Genomic DNA, 14,840 nt, shown 5'->3' with positions numbered 1-14,840 from the left:
ATGTATTATTATTATTCAACATTTATATTAAATATTATCCAACAAGAGAAGGATATAAATCTTCACCATCATCTTCTTCCTCTTCTTTAAACTCACTTTGTGTCAATTCCTTTAGATTACATTCATAATATGGTTCTGTTATTGATTGTTTAGGATATTGTTGTTGTTTGATGATCTTTGTTTTTTTTTTAATCTTGATTGAATGTCTTTTACCATTTGTATGTTTAATCTTTAAAATGATTATTATTATTAGAAAGTGTTTAATAAATAAAGAATATTCTTTCATTTAGATATCTATACAATACATACGTATTCATCTTCATTTGGGAAATTAAAATGACAAGGTTTACAAGACCAAGTGTTTGCAACATTATTCTTTGATTGACGTCTTGAGTGTTTCTTGCTTTGTAAATGATTCTTGTATGATGTGATCGATGTAAATGATATCCATGGACAATGTTTACATATCAACTTTGAACATAAATCTTTTTGTTGTTGTTTGATTTGTTTCTTTGTTGTTGTTGTATTTAATCTACTTTGTTCTTCTTGTTGTTGATGTTTTTCAAGTGATGATAAAGATTTAGATAATCCATGTTTATCATTATCATTATCAACATTATTATTATTATTATTATTATTACTTTCTACATTATTAACAATATCCATAATCGATTAATAATAAGAATAATAAAAAACATTTTACAAAGTGTCGAGCTCTTATCATCACCGTTATAAATCGATACCACATATCTTATATATATATATATATAGAGAGAGAGAGAGAAAGATAAAGGAAAAAGATATGGAGAACATCAAACAGACGATTGATCAAGGAGTACAGGAACTAGGTTGTGAAGATGACTCTGGAACCATTACAGATTATATATTTGGTATCGTAGCTGATAATGACACGAGTGATTCTGATAAAAAGGAGTCACTCTTTGAATTTATGACTTCTATCACTGCTGCTACCGTATGTTGTTATCTATTTATTATTATTATTATTGTTGTTGTTGTTATGGTTGTTGCCATCGTTGGGAGGGATGGATATATATATATATATATATATATATATATACAGACAACGAAATGTGAAAACAACCTCATCGACGTCAGCCGCTCTATTGTTGGTATAACATATCTCTAATGTACATTTTAATCAATATATAGGAACAACATTGTAATGAATTAATAGAAAAGTTGATAGTATTATTCAATGATACAAAGAAACAAAAGCAACAAGAAGAAAAGGAATTGTTAGAGATTATAAAAAAGCAACAGGAATTGAAAATAAAACAGGTAACATCTGAAGAGATTATCATCGATGATGAATCCTCTTCCAATAGACTATCAAAGGAAGAACAAAGAAGAAGAGATTTAATCATTTCTAGATATGATGAAACAGAGGAATTGTAAATATAAATATGAAAACAACAACAACAACAACAACAAATCCCCTATCTTTTAATAATAATTATTATTATTATTTAATTATGATAATAACCACAACTTACTGACCAACTCAAACGTTGTATATGTATATTATTAATAATATATAGAGATGAAAATGGAGATATTATCTATACAGATAATACAGATAAAAAAAAAGAAGAACTCACAAAGACGGTATCGTCGCTTGGTGCCAATGTCAACACAAAGAGAATTGTCGATGCTGAAAAGGAGAAAAGAGAAAGATCAAAAGTAGATCACCAAAAAAAGGTACAAAGAGATAAAGATGCTTTGGCAAAACAAAAGAAAGATGAAGAAAAGAAAAAGACAACTAAAAAGGAAAAGAGAAGATTATAATCTTGTACTTTTCAAGAGTAAATGTCTGTTTCTCCGTCAACCAATCCAATCCATCCATCCATCCATCCATCCATCCATCCATCCATCCATCTCATATCGACCAATCATATGATTTATACAAAAGTAAAGTGATCGCTCTTTTGTCTTTGGCAAACTATTTTCACAATAAGAGAACTGTTCTCTGTTCTCTCTTCAACAGTTTCTTGAACCTTCTTCTACTATTACTCATGACAAATAAAATTCGATCCAACATGTTTCGTTTGATGGTTTTTTTTGGACCTGAATACCACCCGACAACATCGTATCTAACTTTCGTTGTTTCCCGAAAGATTTTTCTCACATGTGGGATCTCTGTCGGCGCCATTTCGATTCTTTTTTCGAAAGGTTCTCCAACGTTTCAACTGCCAAAAAATCACGCCACGAGGTTTTTTTTATAGATAGATATCTTGGTACGACGAATTCCTGGGAGCAAGGTTTTCAGACTTTGGTTGATTAACTTGTGCTTTTAAAAGTCTGCAGTTCTCTCTCGAGCTCTGACCTTTGGTTTGGTATAACACAAAAGAAAAAGAGAAAACTTTTATCTCTCTCTGTAAGCAGCAGTGTTTTAAAAAGTATGTGTGGTGGGTGTGGACAGACAGCTAGTATGCGTGGGAGGAGTAGGTGTTGTGTGTTTGTGGTAAAAATTCTGTTGTCATCGTCATCGCAGTATTCTCACATTGCAACAACAGTACATTAAAAACCAATATCTTTAAGATTTTTCATTATAACATTCCATTTTCCACAACAATTGTTTTACCTCAGGTAACACTGGCACCAATCCTTATCGTGTGTTATACTTGCATTATTATTGTCTCTTTGATTAAATGAGAGTTTTTGATTAAAGTAAAATTCAAATAAGAGATCACTTGCAATGTTGGTTTATTTTCTTTTTCTTTTATATAATCACAACAACAACAACACACAGAAACAGAGCAGCAGCAACAATAACAAACAGCAACAATTATTATCACTATCATTTTATATTACTTTTTTTTTTGTTTTTAAATTTTCCCATAGGCACAAACAAACTTAGAATCATCGTCATTCCAATTGAATATTTGGAACAAAACAATATAAATATTTATTGTTGTTGTGTGTAATCTGAAATTTCCCTTTTATCTTGTTTGTTGTTATTTTTTTTTTCATCTCACCTGCTCCTTCCCCTTTTCGTCATCTTGATCCTTTTCTCCTCCCTTCATCATCAACGTCTAAACGAACTCGTCGACCAAAACAATACTGACTTTTTTTTTTTTTTTTTCTTTTTTTTTCACATCATCAGAGGACAGTAAACAGCAGCCAACAACAGTACTGTTTTTCGATACGATTTTAGGTTAGATTATTCATTCGAGTCGTTAGGCAAAAATACAACAACAACAACAACAACAAAATAACAATAATTTAATTAGCCAACAACAACATCGACGACGACGACGAATCCATCCATCCATTCGATAAACGAAAAGATTAAAAAGTTCTTTTCGATAGATTGTATCACCACTCACCCACTCATCCAACAACTCTAGAGTAATATTACAACAAAAAATAACAAGAGTAAGAGAGAATGGTAAATCATCAAGAGAAAGAGAAATTAATCTCTGATGCATCAATTTCAATTCAAGGCGATGCCAATACACCACCAGTAAAATATATACCAAGAGACAGTAAAAAGGAAGGTTTTGGAACAAGAATATTGGTGGCTGTAGGCCTCAAAGAGTCTTCTAAAAAAACCGAAAAGGATCCAAACAAAGAAAAAGAGTTTCATGAAAAGTTTAAACAATTGTCAGCATTGGACAAGGATGCCATGTTACATCGCACACAAACACCAGACACTGGTCTCTCTCAACAAGAAGCCGATCGTCGTATTCAAGAGTTTGGTCGCAACGTTATCAAGACTGTCAAACCAACTCCATGGTGGAAGTTATTGTTTAACGCTCTTTCACATCCATTCAATATCGTATTGACCGTTATTGCCGTCGTTTCCATTGCCACCAACGATGTTCCAACCTTTTCCGTTGTCATGTTTATGGTTCTCTTGTCAGCTGGTTTACGTTTCTACGAAGAAAGAAAATCGACAAAGGCCTTTAACCATCTCAAGTCACTCATCAAGACTACCATTACCGTTCGTCGTGGTGGTGTCGATATGAAGATTGATATGGAAGACGTTGTTCCAGGTGAACTCATTCCATTAAAGGCAGGTGATGTATTCCCAGGTGATGTCCGTATCTTGGAATCAAACAGTCTCTACGTTTCTCAATCATCGCTAACTGGTGAGTTTTTGCCAGTTGAAAAGTCGGCATTTGCATCGGAAACACCAACCTCTATCTTTGACACACCAAACATTTGTTTAATGTCTACCAACATTGTATCTGGTAGTGGTCTTGGTGTTGTCTTTGAAACTGGTCCAACCACCTACATCTCTTCCATCTCTGAAATTCTTACTAGCACTCAAACTACCAATGCTTTTGATGTCGGTGTCAAAAAGGTTGCCTATCTTCTCATGGGTTTTGGTCTCATCATGGTTCCAATCGTCGTTACAATCAATGGTATTACTACTCATGATTGGTATGATTCTGCTATGTTTGGTCTTTCTGTTGCTATTGGGTATGTTTGGAAAAAACAAAAAAAAAAAACAAAAGAAAAGAAAAAAAAGAACAACAAATTTATTTATTTAATTATTATTTTAATTTTTAGTTTAACACCAGAAATGCTTCCAATGATTTTAAATGCAAACCTTGCAAAGGGAGCATCGGATATGTCAAGAAAAAAAACCATCGTCAAACAACTCAGTTCAATTCAAAATATGGGTGCCATGGATGTTTTGTGTTCCGACAAGACCGGTACATTGACAGAAGATGATGTCAAATTGACCGATTATATTGGTGGTGACAAGAAAGAGAATGAAGATGTTCTCAAGTTTGGTTTCCTCAATTCCAATTTCCAAAGAGGTCTCAAGAATGTTCTCGATGTCTCTATTATCAGTGTTCACGAAGAAAAGTATGGAGCCACTACACCAAACTACAAGTTGATCGATGAATTCCCATTTGATTTTACTCGTCGTCGTGTATCTGTTATTCTCCAAAAGGAAGGTGAGCAATCACACTTTATGGTTTGCAAAGGTGCCGTAGAAGAAGTGCTCTCCTGCTGCTCATCTATGGCCTGCGAAGGTGGTCGAATCCAACAACTCGATCGTGACTCTAGAAAGCAATTACTCAACATTACCGATGAACTCAATATCGATGGTCTTCGTGTACTCTGTGTTGCCAGCAAACAAGTCAATGTCAACGGCGACTATGCATACGATGTAAAAAAGGATGAAAACGAACTTGTATTCCAAGGTTTCCTTTCTTTTATCGATCCACCAAAGGCTGATTGTGCCGATGCTATTGCTCTCCTCACTAAAAATAATGTTCAAGTAAAGGTACTCACCGGTGACAATCTTGCCGTTGCCAAAAAGATTTGTCGTGACGTAGGTATCGATGTGTCACGTGTCATCTCTGGTCCAGAACTCGAAGAGGTTGATGAAGAAGATTTTAACAGAATCGTCGAAGAATGCACTCTCTTTGCCAAGCTTACACCAATCCAAAAGTACAATGTTGTTCGTGCATTGAAACGTCACAAACATACAGTTGGTTTCTTGGGAGACGGTATCAATGATGCTCTTGCACTCCGTGAAGCCGATATTGGTATCTCTGTCGACACTGCCACCAATATTGCCAAGGATGCCTCTGATATTATTCTACTAGAAAAGTCATTAAACGTCATCAACCAAGCCATTACCACCGGTCGTACAACACATGCCAACACTATCAAGTACATCAAGATGGCAGCTTCATCCAACTTTGGTAACGTCTTTTCCATGTTGGTTGCCTCTGCCTGGTTACCATTCATTCCAATGCAACCATTGCAATTGCTCACACAAAACCTCCTCTATGATTTCTCACAAATTGCCATCCCATGGGACAATGTCGATGAAGAGTTCCTTAGAACACCACATCCATGGTCTGTTAAAAGTTTGTTCCGTTTCATGGTGTTCCTCGGTCCAATCTCTTCGATTTTCGATGTCACCACCTTTTCCTACATGTGGTGGTATCTCGGTTGGAACAGTGCTCATCATGCTAAAATCTTCCAAACTGGTTGGTACGTCGAAGGTCTTATCACTCAGGTTATCATTGTTCATATGATTCGTACTCAAAAGATTCCATTCCTACAACGTTGGGGTTCGTGGCAACTTACTCTCAACACTCTCTGGGTTGGTGTCGCCGGTGTCGCCATTCCATACACTCCACTCGGTGATTTCCTTGGTATGCAAGCTCTTCCACTTTGGTACTATCCAGGTCTTGCTGCTTCTTTTGTTGGTTATTTCCTCTTTACTCAAATCGTTAAAAAGATTTATATGACTCTATTCAAAGAATGGTTGTAATAGAAAGAAAGAAAGAAAGAAATACAATCCCCCCTCCCTCTACAAACATATTTAAATAATAATACAAACAACAAACAACCAATATTTTTTCAAAACACACTCTATATTGGTGATTTGTTAACAATTCACCATTGCTCGATTTAACATACCCGTAATATCATCATTCATAAAACCCAACTACTTTTACAACAACAAGAGAGTATCAACAACAAACAAAAAAAAAAAAAAAACAAAAAAAATAATAACCAACCAACCAACCAACATGCTTAACCTTATCTGTAGGTCTTTCATTGCAACAAGATCTTCACTCCCCAAATCAATAGCTTTTTTAATAAAATATCACTCCAAGTTGGATTGATCGATCAACCATTATCAATTTCAAATATTTTCCAGATAATAATATTTTTTTTTTTTTGGGACATCTTTTTGAACTTTGAAGTTTTATTTATTATTAAAGAAGATCTTTAGCAACTCACTCTCATGACCACAACATTATCTACTGTTCAAAGATTACCTCATTTTATAATACATCAAATATTACATCTAATTGATGACATTGATAAGATATGTTTAGTATTTACATGTAAAGATCTTTTTTATAGATTTAAAGATCGTTTAATCTTTTGTGCACCTGGTGATATAGACTTGGTAAATGTTGAAAAGAAGATTCATTTTATCAATACAATCAAATACAAAGCATCTACATTACGATCATTTCAAAAGAGTATCAATCGATCGATTCTTGATCGATTTCATCTAATCGATCCATTTGATCAAAGCACTACTGTTGTGGAGGAAGATCAACAACGAGGAAATGCTTCACTTTTAGAAAGCAGCAGCAGTGATGAATCTTCATCTTTGGTGGTGGTGGCAGAAGAATTGATTTATAATTTCGACTTTGAAATACCTGTCGATATATGGAACAATCCAATAACATCCAACAAGAATAATAATAGTAGTAGTAGTAGATTGGTATTTGGTAAATCATTCAATCAACCAATAAGAATGGGCTCGATTGCCAATCACATTAGTTCTATTATTTTTTCAAAGTACTTTGATAAACCAATAGAGTTGGGAGCATTACCAAGTTCATTACGTTTTATATCGTTTGGTCTCTTTTTTAACCAACCACTACAAGTAGGAGTGTTCCCAGATGGTCTAGAGAAGATTGTTTTTGGTCAAAAATTCAATCAACCTTTGCCACTTGGATTACTACCACCCTCACTCAAATCAATTACTTTTGGCTTTGGTTTTGATGTAGATTTGCTGCCAGGTATCTTTCCTAGTGGTATCAAGGAAATACAGTTTGCATCAAACTACCATCGATCGATAGCAAGTGGTGTTGTACCTGCTAGTTGCCAACTTCTCATTTTGGGAAGAAGTTATCTTTCAAGTAATTTCATACCTAAAAGCTTACGATATCTTGCATTTGATGGTCATGCCATCGCATTGAATCAACTTCCACAAGACACTAGTGTTCAATCCATTACACTTGGACCACGTTTTGACGGTGAGTTGGATCATCGATCCATTCCACCATCACTGACCTATTTGGACATTGGTGATGGTTATGATGAAAATACTCTAGATGGTATTTTACCTCCTAGTGGTCTCTTGCATCTATGTCTTGGAGACTCTTATACCGATCCTATAGACGTTCCACTTCCATCGACTCTTACCAAATTGGTTCTCTGTCATCACATTGAAATCGAACCAGACTTTATTCCTCCTAGTCTCAAAAAGTTGGTTATTAAAAATACAGAACCTTCCTTTATCCATAACTCGTTGGAGAATAGTCAAATAGAACATCTCTCCTATTCACTTCCAGATTTCATTAATCCTCTTTTTAGTAAATCAATTCATCTCAAACAACAAGAGCAGTTCAAGTATCCTCAAAATTTACCAAACACTCTCAAGCGTATAACCTACATTGATAAGTTTGTAGTTGGAGATATTACTTTTATTGGAGAGGTTACCTTGCCCATGTCATCGATATCAGTTTCCTCTACCAATCATCTCCCAACCATCTTTTTACATGCCTTCAAGATCAAGGTGGCCATGCTAGATTCTTCAGAGATGGCATGTGTGACTAAATTGTCATTTAGAAAGTTGTCACCTTCAGTCATCCTCGTACTCACGAATAGGCTACAAGGATGTATTATCAACAATCTTGTAGACACTCAAATAGATAAAAAAATGGACCAAATGGATAGCGCAGAATTAAATACAATGTTTTCTATTTATAATTTAATTAAAATATTAAAAAGTTATCACTTTAAAGAAAGAAAGAAAGAATAAATAAATAAATACTATGAGGATCAAGATCTCATTCACGAATCTAGATTCTCTGGGTGTTGAGATCCATGAGGTTTTTTTTAAGACCCACATGGCTCGAGTAAACGTTTTTTTTTTTTTTTTTTTTAAAAACAAAGTTACCTTTTTTCTCATCACTTCCTTTTATAAATAAATATAAATATATATATCTATATAGATCGACAATCACAAATATATATTAAAGGTATAATTATAGATAGAAAATAAAAAACATAGAATAATAATAATCGTAACCAAGAAAAGGAAGATAGATTTTTTTTTTTTGAACAAAAACAAAGATTTTCCTTTAAAGGCAAAGATATCTTGGGTGGGTTGGGCAGCTGATATTTCTGTTGATTATTAATAAAAAAGAAGTGCCCACAAACATCAAGGTGTCCCCCCACCTTTTACCATCCTTTCCGAAAGCACCACCTACTACAATCACCATTGACTGGGATTTGGTTTTGCTTTTGCTGTTTCGACAATATCTTTGTTTGTACAAACAAAGTCGGCAACCTCATTCATTCATTGCTATAGATTAGCACTACGAGCGTACATACATACACATACACACACACATACACACAAGAGTAAGGCATTTCGTTCTTCTTCTTAGATAAGTAGGTGTGAAACCATCACAACAAACAACAGCAGCAATTCAAGTTAACGACAACAGCTGATTACAAACACACCATAAAGATATAGATATATATATATATATCGACGATAACAACAACAACAACAACAACAACAACAACGACAACGACGACTACCCATTGCAAGCACAACTCATCAATCATATAACATTTTGTATTGTTTTATTTTACCACCCCCACACTCGCTAAACAACAACAACCAATTGAGAAATCTCCCCCTCCCCCACACCCTTCTTTAAATAAAATATATTATAGGTGGTACAAAAAAAGACAACAACAGATAGACAAGCATCACAATGATGGTGAATTAATTTGGTTGGTAAAGTGGGTCAAGTGCGTGAGATCACTCTCAAAAGGGACTAGATCATCCACCGATCGTTCTCATCCAATACAATACAATACATACATTACCTCTTTTCAGCAGGCAGTAGTAGAGTAGTATGATATATCATAGGGTATGATGATCATTATAATAATTAAGATCACTCATTAATGATCATCATACTACTGCTCTTCCTCTTTACAAATAATAATAACAATAGCAACAATTATAACTTGTCAATGGTTTACAGTAGCAACAACAACACAGTCATAATTTTATAACATAGCGCATAGTTGGCGATATCTTAACCAACCAATTACAATATTAAAACAACAATCAAGACAAGACAATTTACTTGTTGCCTTTATAATATTAATTATAGCACAGCCACAATAGGCCACACCACCACATTACAACAACAACAACAACAACAACGACAACAACAACAGTAGAGTTACCATCTGTCTGTCTATCTATCTTTTGTTTGGTTTCATCAATCGATACGATCGCAACAAACTATAAATTTGATCCTTTTCATTATGATCAGTTGATTGATTCGCCCAACAACAACATTTATAAATCATCCACCATTCCAACTAAATTCATAATTAATAATTAATTAATAATCATTTGGTTGAATCTCGGCATTAGCAACTTCACACTCTATTTTTTTTGTTGTTCTAAAACCCCATCCATCCATCCAGTCACCCACCATATATTGCATTGAAAATCTCATAAAATCACTAAATCGAATCTCTCTAACTCTCTCTCTTCTCTCGTCATGTCGTATATTAATTCTAGTCTAACTTCGAGTAACACTTATTCAACGTATGTACAACAATGTCGATTTAAAAATAGATCTCCTCTTCATCTCTTTTCTTCTTCTTCTTTTTCTCTTTAAAGTAATTCCATTACTTGCACATCGCCACTTTATTATCCAACCCGATCGATCGGGTCCATTCAAGCACAATCAATCTCTTCAAGAGAATTGGTGGGGACATGGTTTGTCGCATCATTCGAGTTGTTGTTCAAGGTTCATTAATTAATTTAAACAACAGTAACAATAATCATAACAATCACAATCAAACCAAGCCAGATCCATCATCATCATCATTTATTTAAATAGTTGTCCGCTGCTGGTAATATTGTTATTATTATCTTTCTAGTTTGATAGGATTATTATTATTATTTAATTATAGTTTTATCATTTGATAGATCTATCTATACCACCATCTATCACACATACACTCACCCATCCATCGATCCATCCAATCCAACCACCCCACCCACTACAATTTTTTAAACACATCCTTACGTCCGAACCAACCAATAATTTATATTCGATCGGAATTCACACATCGCCACTCCTCTTTTTCTCTCTCTCTCTCTCTCTCATTCAACACTATATTCACATTTCATCATCATCATCCAGTCAAATAAATAATTGACTGTTGTTAGAATAGCTACTCCCCCCCCCCCCCCCCCACCTATATATATACACATTACCGATTGATCGTTTTTTTTTGTTAAAAATACCCTCATCGTCATCATCATCATCATCAATATTTTTTACCAACCAACTACCAATTCTTTGCACATCCCTACATCATCATCAAACATCATGGGAATATTTAAAAATAAGGAAATTCAAACTAAATGTTTTATTTTTTATAGAATTAAAAGTAGTAGTACTCCAACAAAAAAGTCGTCTTCACAACAAAGAAAAAATAGTCCTACTAGTACTACTCTAAACACTGAAGATTCTCCATCAAGAAGTAGAAGTCACAGCTGTGCCATTGATAATTATTTTATAGACCTTGCCTCTTCCTCTTCTTCTTATTCTTCTTCTTCCTCCACCTCCTCTTCTTCATCAACTTCATCAATACCAACTATATCACCAACATCTTGTTCATATAGTGGTGTATCGACATCTAAAAATCCATCAATTACTTTCAAAGTACCATCTTTACCAACAAACAACAACAAGAGTAACGACAACAACAACAACAACAAGAAAAATATAATATCAAAAGTCATGACAGTTCAACAACCCTTACAAAACCAAAGGGTTATACTGATAGTCAAGATACCAGAGTTTGGTTTAACCAAAAAGATTTTATTCGATCAAGTAGAGACCATTCAAGATGCAGTCCATTTGATTATTGAAAAATTGCCACCAGGTTCTGTAGATTTTCAAACATCAATCTATAACATATTTTTCCCACAAAAAGGAAAATGGTGTAAATTGGATGATCCTTTTTCAAAATATCAATTTAAAGAAAATGTATGTTGATTGATCAATAATTATATTTAATATTAGATCTAATATAATATTTATATATTAATATTAATATTATTTATTTATTTTTGATTTAATATTTATAGCAAGAAATAGAATTTAAAAGAGATACAAGAGGTGGAGTTTCACATTTAATTACATCGGTTGGTTCAATGCTCAAAGCAACTAGATCGGTTTCTATTCATTTACCTGAAATTATTCCAGTTGGATTAAATTATATTCCACCAATCACTGTACCAACTACTCCAACATCTGCTAGCATCAACAGTAACAATGGAGTTGATGAAAATGAATTAGAATCATCTCTAAGACAATTAAATAGATCATCTAGTTTGATGCCACCACCCTCATCATCATCGACACCATTAAATAATAATCATTCAACAAACACACCACCACTATCAGGTAACAATAATAATAATTCACAATCAAGACAATCGTCTTCACTCAACTCTTCCAAGGGTATTCCAGTTCCAAAACTAAATCTTCAATCATTGTCAAATTCCAACTCTGCTTCCAATTCACCAAAACTCGAACACCGTAAATCATCCTTTTTCCAAATCATTGGTCTTTCACCACGTAGTTCACCAATCACTGTCCAAGGTGAAAAGTCAAGTGGCAGCGAAAGAGCCATCAACATTAGCAATGGTAGTCAATCAAATAGCGCTCTTCCATCGCCAAGAAACGTATCACCAAGCGTGTCGACGCTTGCAACACCACGCAATATTGGAGTATTTAGTAAATCATCTGATGCTTCTCGTTTAGAGGTATTTGATGTCTCTGAAGAGAGTACCATCAAAGACTTGCTCCACAAGATCTATCTCAAATATCCACACATTGATCGTGACCTTTTGGATGATTACAATCTACAGTACAAAGAAACAGGTGTTTGGATATCTGACAGAAACAAGAGTATTCTAGATATTCAAAAGGAGATTACAGAGGATTCATTGGTTTTCAAGAGACAGTATCAAAAGATTCGTATCATCTTTTTAAATAGAGAGGTTGTCATTGCCTTTGATCCATCAGACACTATCAAAGAAATTACACACAAGTTTAAATCAACACACCTTCCCAACTTAATGAAAATGTACAGATCTCCTTCATTGGTTGGTCAATCATCTCCTATGAATCCCAACAACTCTAACAACAACAACAACAACAACAACAACGGCGGTGGTAATAAGAGTTTTAGATCATCACTTAGTAGTGATCCAGTTATCATTGCTGATTTTATTTCAAATGAATTACAACTACAACCATCACAATTACAATCACCACACCTACAACAATTACAACAAACTAGATCACAAAGATCATATTCTGACAGTAGTCCACTTTCCTTTTCAAGGGGATCAATTCCAACCAGTACATCAACAGCCACATCATCTTTTACCAACACCACTGTAAATTCAACAACCGAACAAATTATAGATTCCATCAAACATCGAAAGAATACTGTACATTCATTACAATCGGCATATAATAACCAAAACCACAACAACAACAACAATACTAACACGATACATGGAAATAATTTGACGGCACCCGATGAGTTTAAAGATTTTAGATTCTATCTTTGTACAAAACAATCAAATCCAAATATTCAACATCGTTACGATTATCAATTGGAAGAGGATCGTACACTTGCTTCTTTTAATTTTTGGAACAATGTTAAATTATATTTTAAAAATTCAATTAATAATAATAATACTAATAATCCAACAACACCAACAATTGTATCACCCACTCCATCATCATCATCTTCAACACCAAGTACACCAACTATTCCAACATCATTACAACTATACACTAAAACTAAAATACAAAGAGCTCAATGTCCTTTTTATCTTACCGTAGAAGCTTCCCAACCATTTAGTTGTCAATATATCATTGAAGTTGAATCAAATGCAAGAATTATCGATGTTTACAATACTTTTACTCATTTATTATCTTCAAATTTATTGATTAAAATTAGTATGTGTAGAAGAAAAAAAACAAATCAAAATATCTTCAGATGAATGATACTAATATATATTATTATTTTTAATTTAGATGATTCATTAGAAGAATATGGTATATTTTTAGATACCAAAGAAGAATCATCATCAAAGGATGGTATAGAGTATGGTGCATGTATACAATTGGATTCCAATCGTCGGTTATCCAGTTATCCAATCGAACCATTGGACAAGTTAATTTTCAAGAGAACCAATACTATTTTTGCTGTAGATCCATCGACTCTTCCACAATCTTTGGATGCATCGATTAGTCTAACTGTACCCTCCATTTTGGTACATGCCAAACAACTATTAAAGAAAATAGATGGTTTCAACGCTGAAGGACTATTTAGATTGTCGGCACCAGATGTAAATGTACATAGCATTGCTTCACATGTCTATCAACTATCAAATAGTACCACCACCACCACCAATGTCAATAGTAGTAATAATCTTATCATTGATGCACATTCTATAGCAAGTTTTGTGAAACGTTGGTATATGAGACTTCCCGATAAATTATGCGCACACTTGGATGACGAAGTTCTAAAGAGAGCCACCCAAAGTGAAGAGGAAGCCTTGTACACTGTCAAGCAATTGATATACGAACCAAATAGATCACTGCTCATGTGGATCGCTCATTTATTGGCCGATGTCGCTCAATGTGCACATTCAAACAAAATGAGTGCCAAGAGTCTTGCCATTGTCGCTGCACCCATCCTTTTGGCCAACGATCAAACCGGTGTTGGTGGTCTCGAGAGACATCAACAAGCCACATTTTTCCTCTTACATCTCATCAAATATTCATTGCGCGAACGTGGTTTTATCTTTGGCGAGTCACATACTTCATCACTTTCAAATACCTCTTCATTTATTTCTACAACTGGTTCTGCATCTCCTTTAACTTCTTCTCTAATGTCTCGGTCACCTTCCCTTACTGATATAAGTGAAGATATACAATAAATATATAAAAGTATTTTTTTTT

General features: G+C 34.2%; 4 protein-coding genes across 4 annotated transcripts; 3 read left to right on the top strand and 1 right to left on the bottom strand.

The window, feature by feature from the left end:
* Positions 1 to 34: 34 nt before the first annotated feature.
* On the bottom strand, positions 35 to 666 carry DFA_06589 (uncharacterized protein; the record flags this gene model as incomplete). The annotated part of the gene is made up of 2 exons (XM_004362233.1): positions 35 to 229; positions 310 to 666. The coding sequence occupies 2 exons, from the start codon at positions 664 to 666 to the stop codon at positions 35 to 37; spliced, it is 552 nt and encodes a 183-aa protein (XP_004362290.1).
* Positions 667 to 802: 136 nt separating this feature from the next.
* Positions 803 to 1,806, top strand: DFA_06588 (uncharacterized protein; the record flags this gene model as incomplete). Its single annotated transcript, XM_004362232.1, has 3 exons — positions 803 to 973; positions 1,171 to 1,412; positions 1,560 to 1,806. The coding sequence occupies 3 exons, from the start codon at positions 803 to 805 to the stop codon at positions 1,804 to 1,806; spliced, it is 660 nt and encodes a 219-aa protein (XP_004362289.1).
* A 1,600-nt stretch (positions 1,807 to 3,406) lies between these two features.
* On the top strand, positions 3,407 to 6,265 carry DFA_06587 (uncharacterized protein; the record flags this gene model as incomplete). The annotated part of the gene is made up of 2 exons (XM_004362231.1): positions 3,407 to 4,446; positions 4,537 to 6,265. 2 exons carry the CDS (start codon positions 3,407 to 3,409, stop codon positions 6,263 to 6,265), a joined length of 2,769 nt encoding a protein of 922 aa, XP_004362288.1.
* Positions 6,266 to 6,745: 480 nt separating this feature from the next.
* On the top strand, positions 6,746 to 14,818 carry gacG (RhoGAP domain-containing protein; the record flags this gene model as incomplete). Its single annotated transcript, XM_004362230.1, has 11 exons — positions 6,746 to 8,114; positions 8,211 to 8,496; positions 9,490 to 9,672; positions 9,939 to 10,004; positions 10,358 to 10,384; positions 10,460 to 10,579; positions 11,231 to 11,331; positions 11,371 to 11,840; positions 11,942 to 13,832; positions 13,911 to 13,991; positions 14,088 to 14,818. 11 exons carry the CDS (start codon positions 6,746 to 6,748, stop codon positions 14,816 to 14,818), a joined length of 5,325 nt encoding a protein of 1,774 aa, XP_004362287.1.
* Positions 14,819 to 14,840: the final 22 nt, after the last annotated feature.

Source organism: Cavenderia fasciculata (genome assembly GCF_000203815.1).
Source record: "Cavenderia fasciculata unplaced genomic scaffold Scf_Dfasci-G-p-12c09.r1-3, whole genome shotgun sequence".
NCBI lineage: Eukaryota > Evosea > Eumycetozoa > Acytosteliales > Cavenderiaceae > Cavenderia > Cavenderia fasciculata.
The sequence above is the reverse complement of the archived record's forward strand: the minus strand, read 5'-3'. Positions and strand labels throughout refer to the sequence as shown.